At 54.4% G+C, this 21,356-nt stretch overlaps 1 protein-coding gene across 6 annotated transcripts in view; it reads right to left on the bottom strand.

Annotated features, from left to right (window-relative positions):
* Positions 1-21,356, bottom strand: part of LSP1 (lymphocyte specific protein 1) — a 60,584-nt gene that overhangs the window by 10,728 nt on the left and 28,500 nt on the right. For 2 of the 6 annotated variants that reach the window (XM_043972470.1, XM_043972467.1), the window contains exons 2-7: positions 10,835-10,993; positions 8,317-8,478; positions 5,169-5,349; positions 2,705-2,830; positions 528-571; positions 331-412 (exon numbers count right to left, since the gene is read on the bottom strand). In XM_043972470.1, the coding sequence (XP_043828405.1) occupies positions 331-412; positions 528-571; positions 2,705-2,830; positions 5,169-5,349; positions 8,317-8,478; positions 10,835-10,993 (754 nt within the window). The remainder of the gene's footprint in view (positions 1-330; positions 413-527; positions 572-2,704; positions 2,831-5,168; positions 5,350-8,316; positions 8,479-10,834; positions 10,994-21,356) is intronic. The other 4 variants (XM_043972472.1, XM_043972471.1, XM_043972469.1 and 1 more) reach the window with 3 other exon arrangements.

Raw genomic sequence — 21,356 nt, 5'->3', positions numbered from 1 at the left:
CGTGGACTCATCACTTGGACTTTGCCCTCGAGCTTGAACTTGGATGACTGCTAGCCCTGGGACTGAGCACATCACCCAGCCTCAGTTTTCCCCTTTGTAAAATGAGGTTCATGATACCACAGCCCCCACCCTGCAGGACAGGTGCGAGGCTCACAGGAGGCACTGCCCACGCAGGATCTCTGTGGGGGACAGTGGGAGCAGACCCTGCTCAGCCCCTCCCAGGAGGGCTGCAGTCTCCAAAGTGACCCAGCAATCACCATCCTGGAGCCCCAGCCTTGGGCTGGAGGGGAGGCAGGGGGGCCAGCCCAGCGGGGCGGACGACACACTTACCTCAACAGCCTGGGTGTACTGCTCCAGCCGGTTATCGATCTTGGACACGGGCAGGGCGGGCTGCGACTTCTTCACGCTGTTACTGGGGGAGAAGGCCGAGGAGCTCAGAGCTCAGAGCTGAGGCCGGCCGGTACCCGGCTCCCCTCCTCAGGCCCTGACACCCCCCAAGGCCGCCCATCTCCCCAGGGCAGGGTTACCTCTTCTTTATGGAACGGTTCAGGGACTCGGTCCTGTCGATGAGCTGGTAAGGGGAGGGAGGGAGAGCGGTCAGTGTCAAGGCCCCCTGGCCCAGCCCTCTGCCCACACTGATGCCCAAAGGGCTCCTCCAGGCCCCACTCGAGGGACGATGACTTAGCACCTGCTCCGTGCAGGCTCCAGACTAGCCAGGGTGAGCAGGGGTAGGAGGCACAGCCACCAAAGAGGCACCCACGTTTTCCTGCTGAGGAAGCTGAGTCCCCAAGCAGGAAGTGACCTAAGGTTGCCCCGGTAGCTAAGGTCAGGGCTGAGCCAAAGGCCAGACCTCAGGAGCCCAAGCTCCACACACCTGAGAAGGAGCCCGCTACCTGACCTGCCAAATCCCAGGCCTCTTCCCACAGTCCCCTTGTCTGTCCAGGGCACCTCTGGTCCAACCGTTCGGGTTCATGAGCTCCGGGTCCTCCACCTCACCACCTCATCCCAGCAAGGAAGAGAGCTTGGAACCAGGAATCTGGAACCGGAGCCCAGCCTCAGTGGCTGGCTGAGTGACCCTGGACAGGTTATATGACTTCTGTCTCCCGCAATCTCCTCATCTATAAAATGGGGACCTTCCCAGAACCTCATCATTTTACTCCTTGGCCGCTGCTCCCACCCTGGGGCCCAGGGCCTTGTCGTCACCCATACATGTGCATGTGTGCACATGTGTGTAAATGCTTGCATGTATGCAAGGTTGTTGGCATGTTTTTGCCCCCATCTGTGAGCTCCTCCAATGCAGGGTCCGTATTCCCACTTTCCTTAGGCTCCCCAGGTGTTAGCATGGGGCCTGGCACATAGTAGGTATTTAATAGGTGCTAGCTAATCGATTACACCCTGGCAATGAACTTCCTAGAGAGGAAATCACAAGGCTCTGCCACCTTCCCTCCCCCCACCCCCAATTGTCAACATGTTGAGGTTTTCTCAAAGCTAGGTCCTCTTGCCCACCAAAGTAGGGTGGCCTAGTGGGTGACTCACTGGCCCTGGATTCTCCCCCAAAGGTGCTGTGAGGCTCTGGTGGGTCAGAGGAAGCCCATGAGGGGCTCTGCTGGATCGGAACAGAGTTATCCAAATCCTGTGCTCATGCCTATGAAAGAAGGCTGAAAACCAGCCAGGCAGATGAGGGGCACAGAGAAGACGGGTGCGAACTACAAGCCAATAGAGTCGGCAGCTGTGACCTTACTCCAAGCCAGGCCCCAATTAACAGGAAGAATAGCCGGGAAGGCACTTTGGCATAATATTGGCCGAGACCAGCATCACACACCCTCCTCTCAATATAAAAGGCCAGAAGGGGGCATCTTTCAGAGTCACCCCTGGGGCAGCTAGGTGGCACAGTGGATAGAGCACCGGCCCTGGAATCAGGAGGACCTGAGTTCAAATCCAGTCTCAGACACTTAACATTTACTAGCTGTGTGAATCTGGGCAAATCACTTAACCCCAATTGCCTAAAAAAAAAAAAGAAAGTCACCCCCAGAGCGAGGAGGTGATTACAAAAAAAGAAAAAGAAGAATGTGCACCTAGAATAAGAAAAGAAGCCAGCCTTGGGGGGGGCCTTGCTAAACTGCTCTCGGAGATGTGTCCAAAAATGCCCATGGTCAAAAGACAGCACTGAAATGCCCTGATGATCAGCCCAGGAGGTCACTAATGCACAAATCACAGCTGGCCAGAGTCCAACTGAGGACATGAGGCCCAGAGAGGGTCTCAGAGCACCTGGAACACAGTAAGCACTTAATAAATGCTTGCTGACCAGACACAGCTACTAGTAAACCTCACTGGCTGCTCCAGAAATGGCAAACCGATTCCACCGAACAGCCTCATGAGGGCAGCAGCAGGCACAGGAACTCCCCCAGCGCCGCGTAGATGAACGTTACATATGATTGTTATTGTATATCAGATATTATCTCCTTTGAATCTCACAACCGCCCTGAGAAGAGCACATAAAGATGAGGAAACTGAGGCAAACACAGGCTCAGTGACTGCCCCAGGGTCACACAGCTAGGCTGAATTTGAGCTCAGGTGCGACACTTTATCCAGAATTGGAAACTGAGCCCCAGAAACAGACAGGGGAAGCTGCCCTTTTTCAACAGACAAGACGGGGTTAGTGGCCAGCACGAGTGGACGTCCCTGCTGGAAAGAACAGGCCTACCTTGGTGGTGGGACTGAGGGGCACTGGGCCCTGCTCATCACCAGGTTCTGGGCCTGAGGGGCTGGGGGCCATGGGCTGCCTCTCCATCTCCTCCATGTCGGCCTCCCTCAGCAGCGCTGTCCTGCCCTAGATGCAGAGAGGCGGGGTGTGGGAGGGGGCATTCAGAAAAGCAGCCCTGGCTGGGCCCCCTGGGGTTTGAAGGGGCAGAGCTTTATCAGGCCCTGTATGATAGGAGCTCTGGCACTGTAGGCCAGCCCCAGCCCCAGAGAAGAGAGCCCCTGCCTCAGGCTGGGGCCCAGCTCTCCAATTCTACAATTTGGGGACCAATCCCATCAGGAGGAAGCCAGGAACTGCAGTAGCTTAGAGCTGGATGGATCCACCACAACCTGTCCCATGATCCTCTGATTTAACAGGCAGGGAAACCAAGGCACAAGATGGGGGAAGGGACGTAGCCAGGCGATGGGAGATCCGGGACGGGAACGTCCAGGCCCCAGCTCCTTCCACAGCCCCAGATGGCCGCCAGAATCAGGCCAGACCTCTGAGCTGGCCCAACTGGCCTCTCTGTGGCCTTCTCTGCCCTCCCCGGGACCTGCAAGTCTCTGGCTGGGTCAGGAGGAAGACCAGGATGGCCAGCGCTAGCACCTGCCCTGCCCAGGGCAGGCTTCACCAGAGGCACACACGGGAGTGCCTGGATACCAACTGTGATGAAATGATGGGATTTCGCAGATACTTAAAGACCCACCTGGATTAATCTAGACTGATTGAATCAAGTGAGAGGGATTGACTGCTGATTAGCCTACTTCAAGTTAATTGGACTGTAATCACACCTGGCTAGCCCTGAAGAAGGTTCTAGAACTATGGAGTATAGATGCTGAATGAACCATACTATTTCTTTTGTTTTTGGTGCTGTTGTTTTTTTCTATTTTGAGGTTTTTCATCATTGCTCTGATTTTTTCTCTTATAACATGACTAATGCAGAAATAGGATTAATGTTATTATGTGCATATATATATATATATATATATATATATATATATAACCTCTATTAGATTACCTGCTGCCTAGGGGAGGGGGAAGGGAGGGAGAAAAATCTGAAATTGGAAAGCTTGTGTAACGATTGGAATGACGCCCCCTGCTGGAGACTTACTGTAGAAGAGTTCCACCCATGAAGCAAAGGTCTTTGAGGGCAAGACCAGGAGTCTTTTCTTTGGCGTCAGGAAGTGACGCGGGCTAGTGGGAGGAGGAAGGAAGAGACTGGCGCTCGCTCTGGGGCTCTTTCCTTGGGACTCTGGTGGAGAAGGGAGCTAGAAATGCACTCTCCCTTTAATAGATAGGAATCTAGGCCTTTCTCTCTCTTTACCAAATTCTTATTCTCCTTAATAAATGCTTAAAAGTCTAACTCTTGCTAAAGCTTATAATTTATTAGCGACCACTCACTAGATATTTTAGACAGACTAGCTAGAATTTTAGCCCTTAACACTTGTATAAACAAAAGTGGAGAACTATCTTTACATGTAACGGGAAAAAAATAAAATACTTTATTAATTGAAAAAAAAGATTACTACAAAAAAAAATAAAAGTAGCTGAAGTCTTTTTCTCCTTATAATTACTATAGTAAAAATGAAAACATTAATAATAATTAAAAAAAAAAAGAAGGCATTGTTCTCAGAAGCTGGACTGTGAACTCAATTTGAGAACACCTTCAGAACCAATGGATGTGGATGGTACCAACCAATCAGCTTGAAGCAGTGTGTAAGGCCCGCCTCTGTTCCAGACCTATAAAAAGCTTCCACAATCAGCTTGCTGGGGAGTTCCTGATGGAAGCAGGCTTGTGGCAGAGGACTTGAGGAAGAACCCGACCAGGCTGGAACTCAAGGCTAGATAGGCCTTTTCTTAACTTTCTGAACTCAATGTGAATACCTGTATGCTTTAATAAATGTTTAATACCCAAAGACTGGTACTGAAGCTTTCTAATTTAAGGCCACCACAATATAGATTTTAAACATCACACAACTTTGAAAGACAAATCAGCTGGGGAGGAGCAGGGACACATCCTGCTGCAGCCAGGGGTGCTTCGGAGGCTGTCCCACCGAGGTGCAACGCCCAGGGCATAGCAGCAGGGGTCTGTGTGTGGGTGTTGGGGGACACCCCGGTGACTCTCGCTGAGCTCATTCCTACTCTCCTGAAGATGCAGAGTGCTACTACGCCCTCTGGACCAGAGCTCCAGTCACCCCATCCTAGGTACAGCCTGGAAAGCAAGCACTACAGAGCTAGGATAGGGACAAACACAGGAACAAGGGAAGGATTTGGGGCTCCCAGGAGAGCCCACAACAGGACAAGGAGCACAAGCTGGAGGTAGGAGGGGGGTAGGAGGAAGTGGAGATGTCCCTAGCCGCTTAGGGTCCAGCCAGGACACATGCTCTTCTTCCTCCCCTCTGGCCTTCTCCCCCATTCCCTCCTGTACCTCGGTCTCAGCCTGCACCCCCAGAAGGCCCATCTCTTCCTCTGGGATGGCTTTTGGGGCCACGGCCTCCTCAGGACTGGCCATGGAGCCCACATAGAGCTGGCTCAGGCTGGCTTTGGTTTGGCTCAGATGAGGGTCATCCTCTTCCTCCTCCTCCTCATAGGAGCGATGTGAGGACCTGCTTAAAGAAGGCAGAGGGTCATCGTGTGACAGGCTGCTCCCTCCAGCCTCAGAGGCTGCGTGACCTTGGACAGGTCACTTACCCTCCGCTCTCTCATATATAAAACAGACAACACTAAAATGCTTTAAAGCCCTGTGGAATCGGGGCTGAGATCACAGAACCCCAGGCTACAGGGCCAGGTATTCATCGACTACACCCCCATCCCTCATTTTACAGACGGGCAAACCAAGGCCAGGGCAGCTAGGGGGCACCGTGCACAGAGCGTCAGCCCTGGAGTCAGGAAAACCTGAGTTCAAATCCAGCACCAGACACTTCCTAGTTGTGACCCTGGGCCAATCACGTCACTGCGTTTGCTTCAGTTTTCCAGTCTATCAAACAGCTAGAAGGGAATGGCCAAGAAAACCCTCAATGGGGTCACGATGGAAATGACTCCACACCAGATGGAGGCCAAGAAGGGGAAGGGAAACATCCTTGGTGGCCAAGGAGGTGGGAGGGGACAAAGCCAATGGGAGTCAGGAGCCCAGAAGGGGAGAGGCACGGGACACCCAGGCCCTGCTCAGACGCCCAGGCCACAGCCCTTCCCTTAGGGGTCCCCTCCCCAAGGCTGACACCCCCCCTCCCCACAGGGAGGAGGAGGAGGGCGGGAAGGGAGGCCACTGCCCCAGCCCCAGCTCAGGCTCCATGCCCCCTGGGTCCTGACCTCAGGCAGGAGGTGAGCACCCCTGAGGACTGGGCCTGGGATTGGGGGCGGGGGGGAAGGGGTCAAGCTTAAAGTCAGAAGAGCTTCCCAACCCTGAGGCCAAGGTCGAGAGCTTCCTAGCGGGGGGGCCCTCAGTGGGATCCTGTGGAGGGTTAGCCCAGGGCCCCCAATCTGTGACCAGCTCAGGGCTCACACGCCTTGTGCCAAGAGCCCTGCACCCCCCACACCCACGAGCGGGTGGCGCCTCTGCTGGACACAGGAGGCCATGGAGACAAAGGGCAGCCTGAGGCAGAGAGGGCAGGTCTGAGGGACTCTGGCTCCAGGCCCTAGGAAGGGGCAAGAGCAAGCCAGCACACTCGTTTTACCCATGAATAGAACAAGGCCTGGATGGGAGGCCTCTAGAGCAGAGGTGCTGGCCACGGGCCAGAAGGAAATGACTGGGAAATGCTTCTTCACAAAAGAAATAAAACAGACAACAGATAGATGGACAGACAGATGGATGAATGGTTGGATGGATGGACAGATGGACAGATGATGGATGGATGGACAGACAGATGGGCAAGTGGATGGGTGGATGATGGGTGGATGGAGGGAGGGATGGTTAGATAGGGAGATAGATAAATAGGTAGATGAGTGTCAGACAGAGAGAGCTAAGCCAAGGTGCGGCCCGCCGGGGTCCTGACTGACATGGTGTCAATGCAGCGCTGCCCAAGGGCCTGGCTTCCAGCCTCAGCTCTGACACTTCCTGCCTCCAGGACTCTGGCCAAGGGCCTGCCCTCCCCCTCTTTACAGTGAGGGGGTCAGCCTCTACATCCCCTTAGTTTCCTTCTCGCCCTCAATCTTTCAGTTCTAAAAGAGGCCCACGTTTGACATCGGGCCAAAAAGGGCTCCTCCCCCACCACTGGTGTCCCCAGGGTGGCCTCTGCTTCCCTGGACACCCCCTCTCTGTGTCTGAGCAGGGGTTCTGGAGTGGCAGGGCCTTAGCTGAGGGGGAGGGACTAAGTCTCTCAGCCTGCAGCCCCAGGAAGAACGGAGGGAAGGAAGGAGGGGTCGGTGCCCCAGAGCTCCGAGACAAAGGAGGAAGTGCCCAGGACAGGAAGCAGGGGACCCCAGGGGTACAAAAACTTGGGGAGAGGGATGCTGACCTGGCAGGCTGCATCGCCCTCCCCTAGTCAGAAAAGGGAGGGGGGCTGGGCTGGGCCCCAATGGGGCAACTTCCCAAGGGCTCCTGCAAGATCCTTCCTCTGTGGTTACCTGAGGAAGAGGGGGAGGAGCTGTCCACCCCCACCCCATCCCCAGGGCCCTCTCAGAGCTGTGGCCCAGGACACCAATGGAATGGGAGCTGCTTCCACACCCCCCATGGAAGCTGCTGGGAGCCAGGAGGCCGGGAACAGACATGGGGCACTTTGCCCCCCCCAGGCTCGAGGGATATAAAATCAGCCATGAAGTCTCTGGAGAAGGGCTCCTGGTACCCCTAGGCCAACAGCCCAGGGCCACTGCAGGAGACAAAGCTTTGACCATTCTCCATGCTGCACCCCCCCAAACTCCACACTGTACCCCAAACTCCACATTATACCCCCAAACTCCATGATATACCCCAAATCCACACTGCACCCCTAACTCCACGTTGCACCCCCAAACCCCACCCCAACTCCACACCGCACCCCAACTCCACGCTATACCCCCAAACTCCATGCTATACCCCAAATCCACACTGCACCCAAACTCCACGTTGTACCCCCAAACTCCATGCTGCACCCCAAACTCCACGGCTCCCATTTCCTCACCTTTTCCCCATCTTTTGTCCTTTGTCCCCCTCTCCATTCTCCCCTTCTCTCCCTATTATTCTCTGCCCCTTCTTGCCTTCTCTCTCCTTTCTTGCTCCCCCTTTCCGCTGTCTTCCCCCACCCAGCCCCCAGCCTCAACTGATCTCTGGTTCCTGGTCACCTCTAGGAACCCCAACCACGTCCAGGCCACATGCAGCTCAAGTCTGTGTGCCCTCCTCCCTCCCCTCTCCTCCCCGCTTCTCTCTCTCCTCCGCCCTCCCCTTCCTCCCCCCCTCCCCACTCCCTCCTCCCTCTTCCTTCTCCCCGATCTTGGAATTGGGCACCATCGTGGACGCACCAGGAGCTGCCAAGGACTCTGGGAGATGACAGTCTAGGGTGTCTGGGCAGGACCGACCCCCCTCCCTACCCCAAGCCGGACGCCCCCCTTGACCTTTGCTGCCTCTCGCCGCCCCCAGCCCTCGGGCTGAGCTCAGGAGGTACCTGGAGGATGCGCACCCTTCATATTCGGGGCTTTCTTCTTGGGGGGTCTCACCACCATCCAGGCTCCCATCTGGACCCCACCTCTGTTTCCTCTGCTCTGGCTTCTGCGACCAGTCACTGAAGCCTTCGTCTTCCTCCAGCTCTGCAGGCCTCAGGGCCAGGCTAAAGACAAGAGAAGGGGGAGATGGGAGCGGGGCACCTCCTGTTCTCCACCCCCGCGGGCTCCTCAGCCCCCAACCTGGGGCCCTCATCAGCCACAGATATTCAGAGGGAGGGGCCCAGCCCACCCACCAGGGAGCTGACCTAGAATCTCCCCAGGCCTTCACTTGAGGCCCCCAGGTGGGGGAGATGGGAGCGGGGCACCTCCTGTTCTCCACCCCCGTGGGCTCCTCAGCCCCCCGAGATGGGACCGTCTCAGCCACAGATATTCAGAGGGAGGGGCCTGGCCCATCCACCAGGGAGCTGACCTAGAATCTCCCCAGGCCTTCGCTTGAGGCCCCCAGGTGGGGGAGATGGGAGCGGAGGGCACAGGGTACGGGTGTGCCCGGTGAGGAGCCAGACAGCCAGGGGCAAGACCATGGCAATGGACAGAGCCAAGGGTGAGGCGGTCAGCCTGAGTCCACCTCCGACCATCACTACGGGTGGGGCCTCGCATTCCCTGCAGAATGATTGGGACGGGGGTCTGAAGGCCCGAGTGACCACCCTGGTGCCACTGCCCCTCCTGCATGGAAGGCCATTCCCACTGTGCAGCCCTGGCACTGGGCCTCTCTGCAGCTTCTGTTGGACGAACATCAGCGGGGCTCCCCTGACACCCAGGGAGGGCTCTGGGCTTTCTAGGCATAGGCCATGGGCAGAGATAACTGGGAGAAGCCCAGGCCTGGCCAGGATGGAGGGGGCCTCCAGAAGCAGACGGGCGGAGACAATGGGGCCTTAGCCCAGTCATTTCTCTGCCCTCTGGGCCAGGGGCTGAGGTGGGGAAGGGGAGATGAGTGCCAGGGAGGGGGGGGGAGCTAGGCCTTTGTAAGCCTCTAGTAGGAGCCCAGACCCGAAGCCTCGGGATTAGCCAGCCCAGCTGGGCTGGGAAATGGGGGAAACAGAGGGAAGGAGTGAGAGAGAGGAGACTGTTTAAAAACAAGCAAACTCCCAGGCGCACAGGCCTTGGTCCAGGGACCCCACCCACCCCATGACTCATGGGGGAAGAGGAAGGCTAGGGGTTTAGCGGGGCAGTCAAGGGCTGGGGATGTGTACTGGGGGCTGCTGGGAGGTAGGAGACGCTGAGACCCTGCACTGAGAGTCAGTGCCCGCAGGGGAAGACAGGGAGCACCCCCGGCCCTTCTCAAGGCCTCAGTCAGGAGGCTTGGGCCTAAGCCTACACTGGCCCCAGGCTGGTCCCCAGAGCTGGCCTTTCCCGATGGTGTGTCCCGCTCTCTGTCCCCCCCCCCCCCGCCCCCGACCTGCAGTGCCAGGAGCCCTGTGGGCAGGGCAGGCAAGTCTTGTTGGAGGTGCCCCAGCTCACCTGGGGGGCAAACGGTCAAGGCAGAAGGTGGAGCCAGGCCTTCTCCCCATCTAGAACCACATCCCTTCTGGCTCCAAACTGGGCCCCCTGAGGGAGGGTTCACTGTCTGTGGGTCACACACACCCCCTACCCCGTTGGACTCGTCTGGGCCTGTGCAGGCCAGAGACCCAGTGAGGGTGCCTGTGTGAAAAGCAAGGACCCTGGGATGCTCTCCCACTCCACCCTCCACATAAGAGCCAAGGCAGTCAGCGGGGAAGGGGTGGGGGGGACAGGAAAAAGTGCTGGATGAACCAGGAAGAACCGGGTTCAGATCCTGCCTCTGGGAGATGGTGACTCTGGGGGAAGTCACGGCACATTCCCTGCCTCAGTTTCCTACCTGGGAGGGGGCAGGAGAGGGGGGTGTTGTGAGGATCCAGTGAAATCATTTTTGCAAAGTGCTTTGCAAACCTCCAAGGGCAAACAGATATGAGCTCTTCCCATTAAATGAAGAAGAGTCTTCCAATTCCGTGTGTGACAGCAGTGGCCGGGGCGGGCGCTAATTTGGAGTCAGCCAGAGGCCCTGTGTGACCTTGGGACTGTGACTTTCCTGGCTGAAATAAGGGACCTTGGCGGTCACCAAGTCCAGCCCACTCACCTTACAGACAAGGAAACTGTCCCTGATGGTTTGGTGACTTGTCCAGGGTCACGCAGTTGGGCTGTGCTAGGACATGACCCCCAAGTCCTGGGACTGTGTCATGATGTGGATGAGGGGGATGAGGGGCTTCGCCAAGAATTTCTATGACGTGCTAAGCACCTCACAAATATGGGAGGAGCTGTTTGGGAAACTGAGGTAGATGGAGTGATGTGACTTGTCCAGGGTCACACGGCCAGGCTTCCTGGGCCTGGGTCAGGGCTTGGTCACTTAGCGCCCCTGCAAAGAGCCTGTCCCAAACTCATTATAGCCTAATTCTAGCGTGGTGGTATCTGCTGCCAGACTCAGTCTGGGGCATGGGGGGCTCTTACAGCTTCTCCTGCTCCGGCTGCTGGGACTCTGTGTCAGGGCAGGAGCTGGTCCCACCGAGACCATCCTCACTCTGGGACCGCAGCTGTCTCTCCCGCTCCCGCCTGCGTCGCTCCCTCGCGGCCTCCTCTTCATCCTCCACGCTCCACTGGGCGGTGAGTCTGGGAAGGAAAGGGAAGGGAGGATTCTGGGGTGAGGTGGGGGGCTCTAGAGGAAGGCTGAAGCCAAAGCCGAGCTGGGGACATCCCAGGCAGGAGGGATCAGCTCTGTCTGGCCCCAGAAGACAGAACCAGGCACCACACAGGGAGAAAACATTTCCCAAAGGGCTGTCCCAGTGTGCAGGGGCCACCCCTCTCCTGGGCTTCCAAGCAGAAGCTGGCCTGCCCCTTCACTGGGGGGGGGGGGGGGCCAGACAGAGTCTAGGTCAAGGCTTCTGAAGCCCCAGCAGTCTCAGGATGCTGGGCCCCAGGCTGGATGTCTGGCTCTAATCACTGAGCTCAGGCTGGGACCAGACAGACTTTACCCCAGGACCTCTGGGATGGTCAAATTGCCCGTCTCTGCCGGGAAGTCCTCCCTGACTGTTCCCATCCACAAAGCACTCTGAGCTCTGAGCTCCTCCACACCCTGTGGCAAGAACTAAGTCATTCTGCCCCCTCCCCACCCACCCATCTAGAAGGTCCAGGTCCGGGCACCCCAACCATTCACCAATAAATCCAGAACTTGTGGGTGCTGGCACATAGGATCACACTTATGGGGGCCCATCAGCCCTGGCTGCATCCTTAGGGGAAAGGAAATCTGGGAAGCCTAGATGCCCTTCTCAGAATGAAGGGTGCTCTTCAATGTGCACAATCAGACATGGGATGGCGAAGTGAGTGAAGGTCAGTGGACGTTTCTTCCCACACAAGAGCCACGGCCCCTCACCACAGGTGCCAGGTCAAGAATGTCAGGTATGGGGGCAGCTAGGTGGCACCGGCCCTGGAGTCAGGAGTACCTGAATTCAAATCCGGCCTCAGACACTTGACAACTTACTAGCTGTGTGACCTGGGCAAGTGACTTAACCCCAATTGCCTCACCAAAAAAAAAAAAAAAAGAATGTCAGGTATGGGGACAGTGACATCCTCGGTAGGTCAAAGGTCCTTGCAAGGGGCTGGGCAGGACCAGGCAGGTGGGAGAGGTCAGGTGCAGGAGTCCCAAACCAGCTAAACTGGGCATGGGGGAGTGGGCAACCTTGTATCAGTCCTGGGAAACCAGGGAGGAAAGGAAGGGAAGGGGGCGGAGATTCCCAAAGTTCATTCCTTTTTTGGATCCCCACCCTAGGCCTTGGGTCCCTACACTGTGGCCCCTAGGGAGCCCCGGGGAAACCCCGGCCAGATGTAGCAGCAGCAGTGCCCGCCCCATCCTGGTCTGCACAGGATTGCGCCCGTGAAGACAGGCCAGGCCAGGCCAGGCCAGGCCAGGCCAGGGGCCTGGGGCGCCAGCTCTGTCTTAGGGATTTTGCAAAAGGGGAAACTGAGGCACTGCCAGGTACCTCCATAGCCCTCTGTGCAATTTGAAGGATTCTCACGTTCTGCCTCACAGCAAAGGGCAGAAATTCTTTGGATCATTATGTGGATGGGGAAACTGAGGCCCAGAGAGTGATGAGGCTTGGCCCCAGAGGGCTAAACCAGGAGTAATAGGTAGCAGGAGCAGAGAGGCCAGCAGAGGCTGGAGGTCAGTGGAAACAGTTCTTCCAGAGTAGATGGCTGGCCCATCCCAGGGGGGAGTGAGTCCCCTGCGAGGAGCTCCCTGCCCTGTGAGGCCCCTAGGAAGGGCAGCATTAGCCCCTCTAGGCAGGAGAAGGAGGATGCAGAGGAGGGGAAGGCCTGAGATGCTTCCTACCCTCCTCCACCTCCGCCTGGCCCTGCCCTGTGACCTACCCAACCCTGGGCACAGGCCCTGCCAGGGCCCCAGTCCAAATGACCCCCCTACTCCTCTGGCAACTCAGCCAGGGCATCCCTCCTCCTGCACCCCTTCACCTCCTCCACTCTGCTAGAAGCCTGGCCACGCGCATGGGCACACATAGTCACACACACGGGCATGGGCATTCACATGGGCATGCACAGGATTATACACGGAACCACATGTGGATGCACATACACGGCACACATGAAGACACGTGTGTACGGGTCCCCCAAACGTCCACTGTGCTCAGGGAGCCCAGGGATGGGGGCTCACACACACATCTGCACATGTGCTTTGGGCCACACCCGAAGGAATGTCTCCCCCTCCCCCTTTCCCTCATGTTGACTGTTTTCCCCACTTGTTACCATGACAACAGTTGTCTTTGGGGTTGGCCACCGTCCAAGGTGTGTTCTTTCCTCTCCTCTTTTTTCAAAGGAATCTAGATGAAGTCATCCCCCCGCCCCCCACCAGTCCCCCACTCCCACCCATCCCCCCCAGGTCCTGGAGCCTGGGCCCAGACCAGGGGGCCGGAAAAGGTGAGCAAGGGTCAGGGCCCCAGCCTCAGTGCCTGGGCCCTTCCTGGAGGCCTTGGGGGGCTGGGAGGACTCCCATCTGGGTCCCCAGAAAGGCTGGGCCTCCCCCTCTCCATGTGGCTCATTCCAGCCCCCTCCTCCCGCCTTCCGGTGATGACCTCATGGGCTCACTATTCCTCCCCAGCTCCAGGAACCAGGAGAGGCTGCAGGAGGCAGGAGGGGGCACTGGCCGGGAGCGACTCCCCACAGCCTCTCCTCACCTCAGCCCCTCAAGATGCTGGCACTGCCCTGGTGCCCAGAAAACCCCCATCCCCTTGGGCCCCAGTGTGCCCACATCAGCACCCCTCTAGCAGTGACTGGGGAGGGCCTTTTCCGGGTTGGGGGAGTGGACATAAAGGGGCCTGAGCCCCGGGCCCCCTGGCCCAGCTGCCCATGTGCTTCTGGAGACATGATGGGGAGAGGCACACCTCCTGCCCTGCCCTGCCCTGCCCTCTCCAGCCTGGCCAGCCACAGGACGAGGGATGGTCTGGGAGGGCTCGAGCTGACAAGGGGGGAAGGCCATTTCTGGGCAGAGGGAGCTGGTGCCTACCCAGGCGATTGTCCCGAGGGAGTTGGGGTGAGGCAGGGCAAGGGAGGATGACGGGGAGAAGAGGGGCCTCTGGGAACCTGAGCACGGGTTTTGGGGGCCTGGGGCTGCAGGCACCCCCAGAAAAATCGGCTCTGGGCCATCCCCCCCCACCGCGGAGGAGCACAGCTGTGAGCAGGGAGGAAGGGACCAGCGGCAGGCGGTCAGGAGGAGCAGCAGGAAATGGGAGAGGGGCCAGCTGGGACTGCGGCTGAGCTGCCCCATCAGCTCTCAGGCCTTCCTCTAGTGCAGTGGCTTCCCTCTTGCCCCTCCATCCTCCTGCCAAAGCTGCCAAATCCCCACCTCTGGGCAGGACCCTCCCCTTCTCTAGAAGCCCACTGGCTCCCTTTGCTCCCAAAGGCTTGACCCCCAACCCGCCCATGCAGGCCCACACTCCCTCACCCAGTCACCCTGAAGGCCCTTGGAGGGCATCACCCAAGGCAGACACACCACCTCCCACTGCCATGCCTTTGCCCAGATGCTCCCCGTGCATGCCGGCAGTACGGCCTGCCTTCCTGCCCCGCCTCCCCCCCCCCAAGTTTTCTCCAAAGCTCACAAGAAAGATCACTTCCTACCTAAGTCCCCTCCTTACACCCCAGCTGCTAATGCTGCCTTCCCCAAACAACAACAAAAAAGGCCTTTGATGTATTTTATATATATTTTCTGTTATTTGTCTAGTTATGTGGGACGTGCCCCCCACTCCTGTACAATGTAAACTCCCTGAGGCTGTGACCATCTCCAGTTTTCTGTCTGTATCCTGTACCTAGCACCGTGGGTGTATAATAAATGCCTGGAATAAGCACACAGTAGGCATTAAATAAATGCTTGTGGCCTGGTAACAGCCCCCCAACAAGAGCATGGGACTTCAGATTTAGTGTTGGGATGGGCTGCCCCATATCCCACATCCTGCTAATAAGCATATCATCTAAATAGGGATTTGAACTCAGGCCTCCCAGGCTAGTGCCCCATGAGTACGGCTTTGCCCAACTACTCAGGGCAGGTCTCAGGAGCCAGGGGGGCCACAGCAAGTCATCCATCCAGAACAGTCTGGGCCTGAGAGAGCTACCACATAGGACCTGGGGGGAAGCCACTGCCCTGCCTAGAGCCTCAGTTTACTCATCTGTAAACTGGGGTGAGCGCTGCTTATTCTCCCTCCTAGGGCTTGGAGAGGTGTACAAAAGGTACAGGAGTTAGGGCTAGTCCCTTACAGACCCTTCCCAGAGAAGGCAGCAAGCCCATGGGCATGAAAATCCTGTGAAACCAGGAAGGGGTCTGTCTTATTCCCAAGAAGGGACCAATCAAGGTAGAGCAAAGCTGCCCAGGTGGGGATGGAGAAAGAAGGTGAGAAGAACACTTCAGGCAAAGGGCAAGGTGGCTGGAAAACACTGGCCTTCCTGGGAGGGAGGGGAACACCTCAGGGCCCCTACTCCCATCTACAGAGGGAAGAGACCTAGCCTTGGAGTCCGAGGACCTGGGTTCAAAATCTGCTGCTTCCTAACGGTGGCTTCTCTGAGAGGTGTCAACGTCCTCCTTGGGCAGAGATGGGGATGTTCTCCCTGATCTTGGAGGCTCTGGCCAGCTGCAGTGCGGTCAGAGCTTGGCTTTCTGATCCAGGAAAAGCAATAAAGTGGGTGTCATCTGTGGCGTGCAGCCTGTGGAGTCGGAAAGATCTGGCTTCAAATCCTGCCTCTGGTACACTTAGTGGAGGTGTGACCCTGGCCAAGTCACCAACTCTATTTCCTCCTTTGTCAATAGAAGGGATTGGACTCAATGACTTGTATGGTCCAATAAGTCGGGCTTTGTCACGTTCCATCCTCCATAGCCCCTGCCCTGCTCTGTGCCTCAGTTTCCTCATTTGTAAAATAACAATGATGACACTGTAGTCCTTACCTCCCAGGCTTGGCAGGACATGATCACTCCACTAAGCCCATTTCCAAAGTTAGAAGCTTGTCTGCTAACTCTGGCCCTCCAACACTGTACCCTTTATTCAATCCCTGGCCCCTCCGTGGTTTCTGTCTCTGGTATAAAGGAGACATCTCTCATTCCTGGATCCCAGAGCTGGAACTCCACCCCCTCCAGATCCTCTGGTACCCCCCTCCCGTGCTAGTTATCCCCAGTATCTGCCTGAAGGCCTCCTGGGAGGGGGAAGAGGAAAGGGAGCGGCATCATCTTCAGAGGAGGCCCTCACACCTCTGGGACAGCTCTCACTGTTAGCCAACCTCTTGGCATCAGATCTAATTCAGTCCAATCCTATAAGCATATTTGAAGCACCTACTATGTGCCTGACCCAAAGCTAAGCCCGGAGGACACACAGAAAGAAAAATCATCCCTGTCCCAGAGGAGCGTGGGTACCCTAACACCTCCCCTAGGTGTGCCCAAGCAGCCCTATAGCACCCAGGCTGGATCTGCCTGAGAGCCATGCCATTGCTGACCATGGCATGGCCTGTCCTTCTGCCATGGCACAGATGACCCCTGCAGTCTCCTGAAGGCTCCTCCCAGAGTGGAAGGGCCGCTGCAGCCAGGTTCAGCACCACAGAGCTCTGGCCTCTGAACAAGACTGACCCTTCTTTTACCCTCAGGGCAGGCTGGTCTCCTTCGCCTGAGTTTTTCCCTCATTGTGCTTCCATACCCTCAAATTAAGTGGTGAGAGTCCAGGCCCTGCCCCAGGATCCTAGCTGCCCTCCCTCACCCAAGACTCTCAAGGTGGATGGGGTAGGCCCCCAGCCTGACACCTCACTCACCAAGGCTGCTCCACCAAAAGGCAGCACCCTGATGACCAAGAATCTGGTAGTTACAGTGAGTGATTCGCGGCAGAAATGCCCCTGGGCAATAGAAAAGGGGGCTTCTGGACACCTGTTCAGGCCAACACACCCACAGCCTCATAGCACAACCAGATGAGCCAGAGCCAGTGATTGCTTGCCGGTCTCTGGGTCCTCAGGCCTCCCCCAGCTCCCAGGACCAGCAGCAACCAGTGGCCTCAGACCAGGATAGCACAGGGCTCAGGGGCTCTGAGGCCAACAGTACTCTCAGACACCACCGAACCTCAAAGACCAGGGGACCCAACTCCAGGAAGGAGAGGCTAGCACAGAAAGCTGGGGGACATCAGCCAAGACCAAGTCTGGCTGACCATCACATCCCAAAGGGCAGCTGATACAGAGCTCTAGTCCAGAAATTAAGGCTGGAGAGAAGAGTAAATCAGATACCAACCAACACCGAAAAAAAGATTGTATATCCAGGGATTCTCCCCAAAAGAGCAGATAGGGATTTCATAACTAGAAGAAATAAAGCAAAAAATGAAACAGAAACTCTGGAGAAAAACTCTAAGGGAAATAAATTCCTTAGAGAAGTGGTAAATCTCATGAAAGAAATGGAATCCCTGAAAACTAGAATAGACCAACAGAAAGTCATGACTCTATGAGAAAAAAAAAGTTTAGAACAAAAGTTTTTAAATTGGAAGGAAAAAAAACACAGAAGAAAATATCAGATGCCTGATATCTAAAGCAACTGGTGTGGAAACCAGGTCAAAGAGAGAAGTTAAGAATCAGACTCCTTGAAAACCATGATTAAAAAATCTGGAAACTTTATTTCAAAAGAAGTCAAAACTACTCAGATAAATTATTACCAGAGGGCTGAGTAAAGATAACAGCAACATTGTGTGATGATCAACTGTGATAGACTTAGCTCTTCTCAGCAATACAATGATCTAAGACAATGCCAAAAGACTCATGATGGAAAATGCTCTCCACATCAAGAAAAAGAACTACAAAATCTGATTTTAGATAGGAGCATACTATTTTCACTTTTGCTGTTGTTGGGTTTTTTTTCCCCATGGTTTCCCCCTTTTGTTCTGATTCATCTCTCAAAACATGAATAATGTGGAAATATATTTAATATAATTGTACATCTAAAACCTATATTATATTGCTTGCCGTCTTGAAGAGGGAGGTGGGAAGAAAGGGAGGGAGAAAAATTTAGAAATGAATGTTGAAAACACATGTAATTGGAAAAAAATACTATTAAGATTTTTTTTTTAAAGACTACAATATTGGAGGCAGCTAGGTGGTGTAGTGGATAAAGCACTGACCCTGGATTCAGGAAGACCTGAGTTCAAATTCAGCCTCAAACACTTGACACTTAGTAGCTGTGTGACCTTGGGCAAGTCACTGAACCCTCACTACCTTGCCCAAAAAACCCAAAACAAACCCCCCCAAAAAACAAAAGACTACAACATTCCAAAAGGTTTTATATGTAGAGAATGATTAATATATACACACATGTATATAGGTTTACAACCAAGAATCACTTACCTCACAAAGCTAAGGAAGATCATACAAGGGGAAAACAAACCTTTAATGCAACAGAGGACTTCCTGATGGGAAGACCCTGAACGGAACCTTGAAATACAAACACAAGAGTCCAGAGAAACCTAGAAGGGGACTTGGGAAGGTGTGGATGGTGACCCAGTGCTAATGTTCCACTAGGGGAGAGGAAACAAATGTCCCTTTAGAACCTTAATTAATGGCTTCAAAAGGCACTGATGGAGATAAATAGGGAAACAGAGGTCTTGGATTGGATTGGTTCGGTTCTGAGGCTTTTAAGAGGGGAATGAGAAGAGAGGGTGAGAGAAATATGCTAATGTACGAAGAGTGTTATTTCTCATAACTAGGCAGTGTGAGAAGAGCATAGAACCAGGGACAGGAACAGGGCACAGGCATCCGATGAGCTTCCCTCTTGTCTGAAATGAACAAGAAAGAGTTGAATACACACTCACACACACTCTTACATGCACACACACACACACTCACACACACTCACTCACACACACACACACACACACACACACACACACAGAGCAGAAGGCATAAGGGTCGAGGTGAGCAGGAGGGTAATCCCAGGGAGGGCAGAGCCAAATCTGACCTTCAAAGGAGTAAAAGAGAGAAAGGAACCGCCCAGGAGCCAAGAAAGTGCCCATGGAGTGGGGAAGGGGTCAAGTGGGCAGCACGAAGAACCTGGGGAGGGGGGATTTCAGAGACTCCTGGGCTAGATACGGAGACACAGTGAAAGGGGCAGGACCAGAGATGAGTCCATGCAACAACGCTCTAAATAAGAAAGCTGACCGCTGCTGCCGCAGCCCAGCCACCAAAGGACCAGTGAGGAAGCCGGCTAGCTGTGTCCTGACGGGAGAGGATGGTCCCGGGGTGGAAGGGGCAGCCATTCACACCCATGAACACCCTGGGGCTTCTTGGGTTTGACTTGGCTTGTTTGTTACATGAGATTTTTCTTTACCTCTGTCCTTTAGTTTGGGGACAGGAGAAAGGGAATGATGCCCCCCTCCCAAGAAAAAGACCATTGTAACAAAATTTTAAGTGTATTAGAAGGATGCTTCATCAGTCAGTCAACAAGCATTTATTAGGCGCTAACTGCACACAATCGAGGCCCTTCCTCTGAAGCATAAACAAACCGGATGGTTAGGAAAAGGACGATGGGTAGAATTTATTGCATCCTTTATGACATCCCCGCCAGCCACACAGCAAGTCTGGTGTTAGCTGATAAACATGCAAGCGCCAGGCACAGAGTGATGCCCTGGGCAGAGACAGCCCCAGCCTTCAAGGAACTTACTTACAGTCTAACGAGAAGACCAGGCAAGCAAACCTCTACAAAGCAAGCTCTGTGCAGAATAAGCAGGAGATGATTCACAGGGGGAGGGCTTCCAGTAGGGGGTGGGATTTGAATTGGGTCTTAAAAGGAAGCTGGGGGAGGGAGAGTGCTCCAGGCTCGGAAGATGGCCACAGAGAATCCCTCAAACTGAGGTAGAAGGTTTTGCTTGTGGGACAGTCAGGAGGTCAGAAGAGTTCATGGAGGAGGTGGGGAGTACATGTGAGAAGACTGGAAAGATGGTGGCTGGGATAGAGTATTGGATTTGCAATTCAAATCTCCCCTCAGAGCCTGGGGAAGTCACTTAACCTCTGTCTGCCTCAGTTTCCTCATGTGTAAAATGGAGATAATAACAGCCCTCACCTCTCAGGGTGGTTATGAGGATTAAATGAATTAACATGGATAACCTATATCCAATTGCTTGCTGGCCTCGGGATGGGGAGAGAAATTTGGGACTCAAGAAAATAGCTTTACATGTAATTGGAAAACAAAAATTTTAATTAAATTTAAAGATAAATAAAAGGATAAAATCATTTCATTCAAAAAATAAAAATAGTAATAAATGAATTAACATATATAAAGGGCTTTGCAGAAGTTCCAGCACTTTTTAAATGCCATCACCATAATTACTGTTGATACTATCACCAAAACAGACTTTGTCCTCTCCCCACTAGACAAGCCTTCAAATAGGTCAAGAAGGGAGGTGGGACTAAGTTTCTCCCCAGACAAATTTACCTCTGGCCTTCAGGCATCTGAAATCTGCTCCCTCCCCCTCAACTGGAGCCTGATCCACCAAGTAGGGAAAATGGGAGGAGCCAGAGGGAAGGGACTTCGCCAAGGTGCCGCATCTGTGGGACCAGAGTCCACAAGTCCTGGCCATCCTTCATACACCTGCTCCAGGTCAACACTAGGATGGGGTGTTTTGGGGAAGGGGTGGGTGGAAGGAGGAGTGGGGTGGGAGTGGGAGCAGGCTCCCATCGCCATGGCCTGAGGGAAGAGATCTGGGGTCCCATCTTCCCTGGTTCTATAGACAGCACCACCAACCTTCCAGTCACCCTGGCTCACAAGTATCATCTTCGGCTCTTCACTCTCTCAAAATAATAATAATAATAATAATAATAATAATAACAAGAATAAACTGACATTTGGTAGTGCTTTGAGGTGTACAAAGACAGAGCTTTACAAAAATTATCTAATTTTATCCTCACAACAACCTTGTGAAGTAGGTGAGGAAACCAAGGCTAAGAGGTGAAATGTCTTATCTAGGCCAATAGCAGGTAAAGATCATCGATGGCAGTATTTGAACTCAGATCTTCCTACCACCTAGGTACCACATCCAATCTAAGATCACTTGAATCTTCTCCCTCCTCTTCTCTGAGGCTGTCCCCACCCCCCAACCTAGTACAGACCCTTATCTTCTCACACTTGGACTATTGTAATATCCTGCCTTTTTTTTTTTTTTTTGAGGAGGGGTGCCTGCCTCAGTCTGTCCCTAATTTAGTCCATCCTCCATTTAACCACAATTTTCCTAAAGGGCAGGTCTGACCATATTCCCCTGTCCCTCAAGTCCATAATAGCCCCTGTCTCCCTACAATGTCCTCTGGCACCTCTTCACAATTCAATTCCATCTACCCTCACTCATTATATAGTCCAGCCAAACAGGTATATTTACTGTTTGTCACACAAGGCATCTCCCATCTCCACACCTTTGCATTAGCTGTCCCCCATGCCTGAAATGCACTCCCTCCTCACTTCTGCCTCTTAGAAACA

This window comes from Dromiciops gliroides, chromosome 6, assembly GCF_019393635.1.
Source record: "Dromiciops gliroides isolate mDroGli1 chromosome 6, mDroGli1.pri, whole genome shotgun sequence".
Taxonomy (NCBI): Eukaryota; Metazoa; Chordata; class Mammalia; order Microbiotheria; family Microbiotheriidae; genus Dromiciops; species Dromiciops gliroides.
This window is presented reverse-complemented; position numbering and strand designations above follow the sequence as displayed.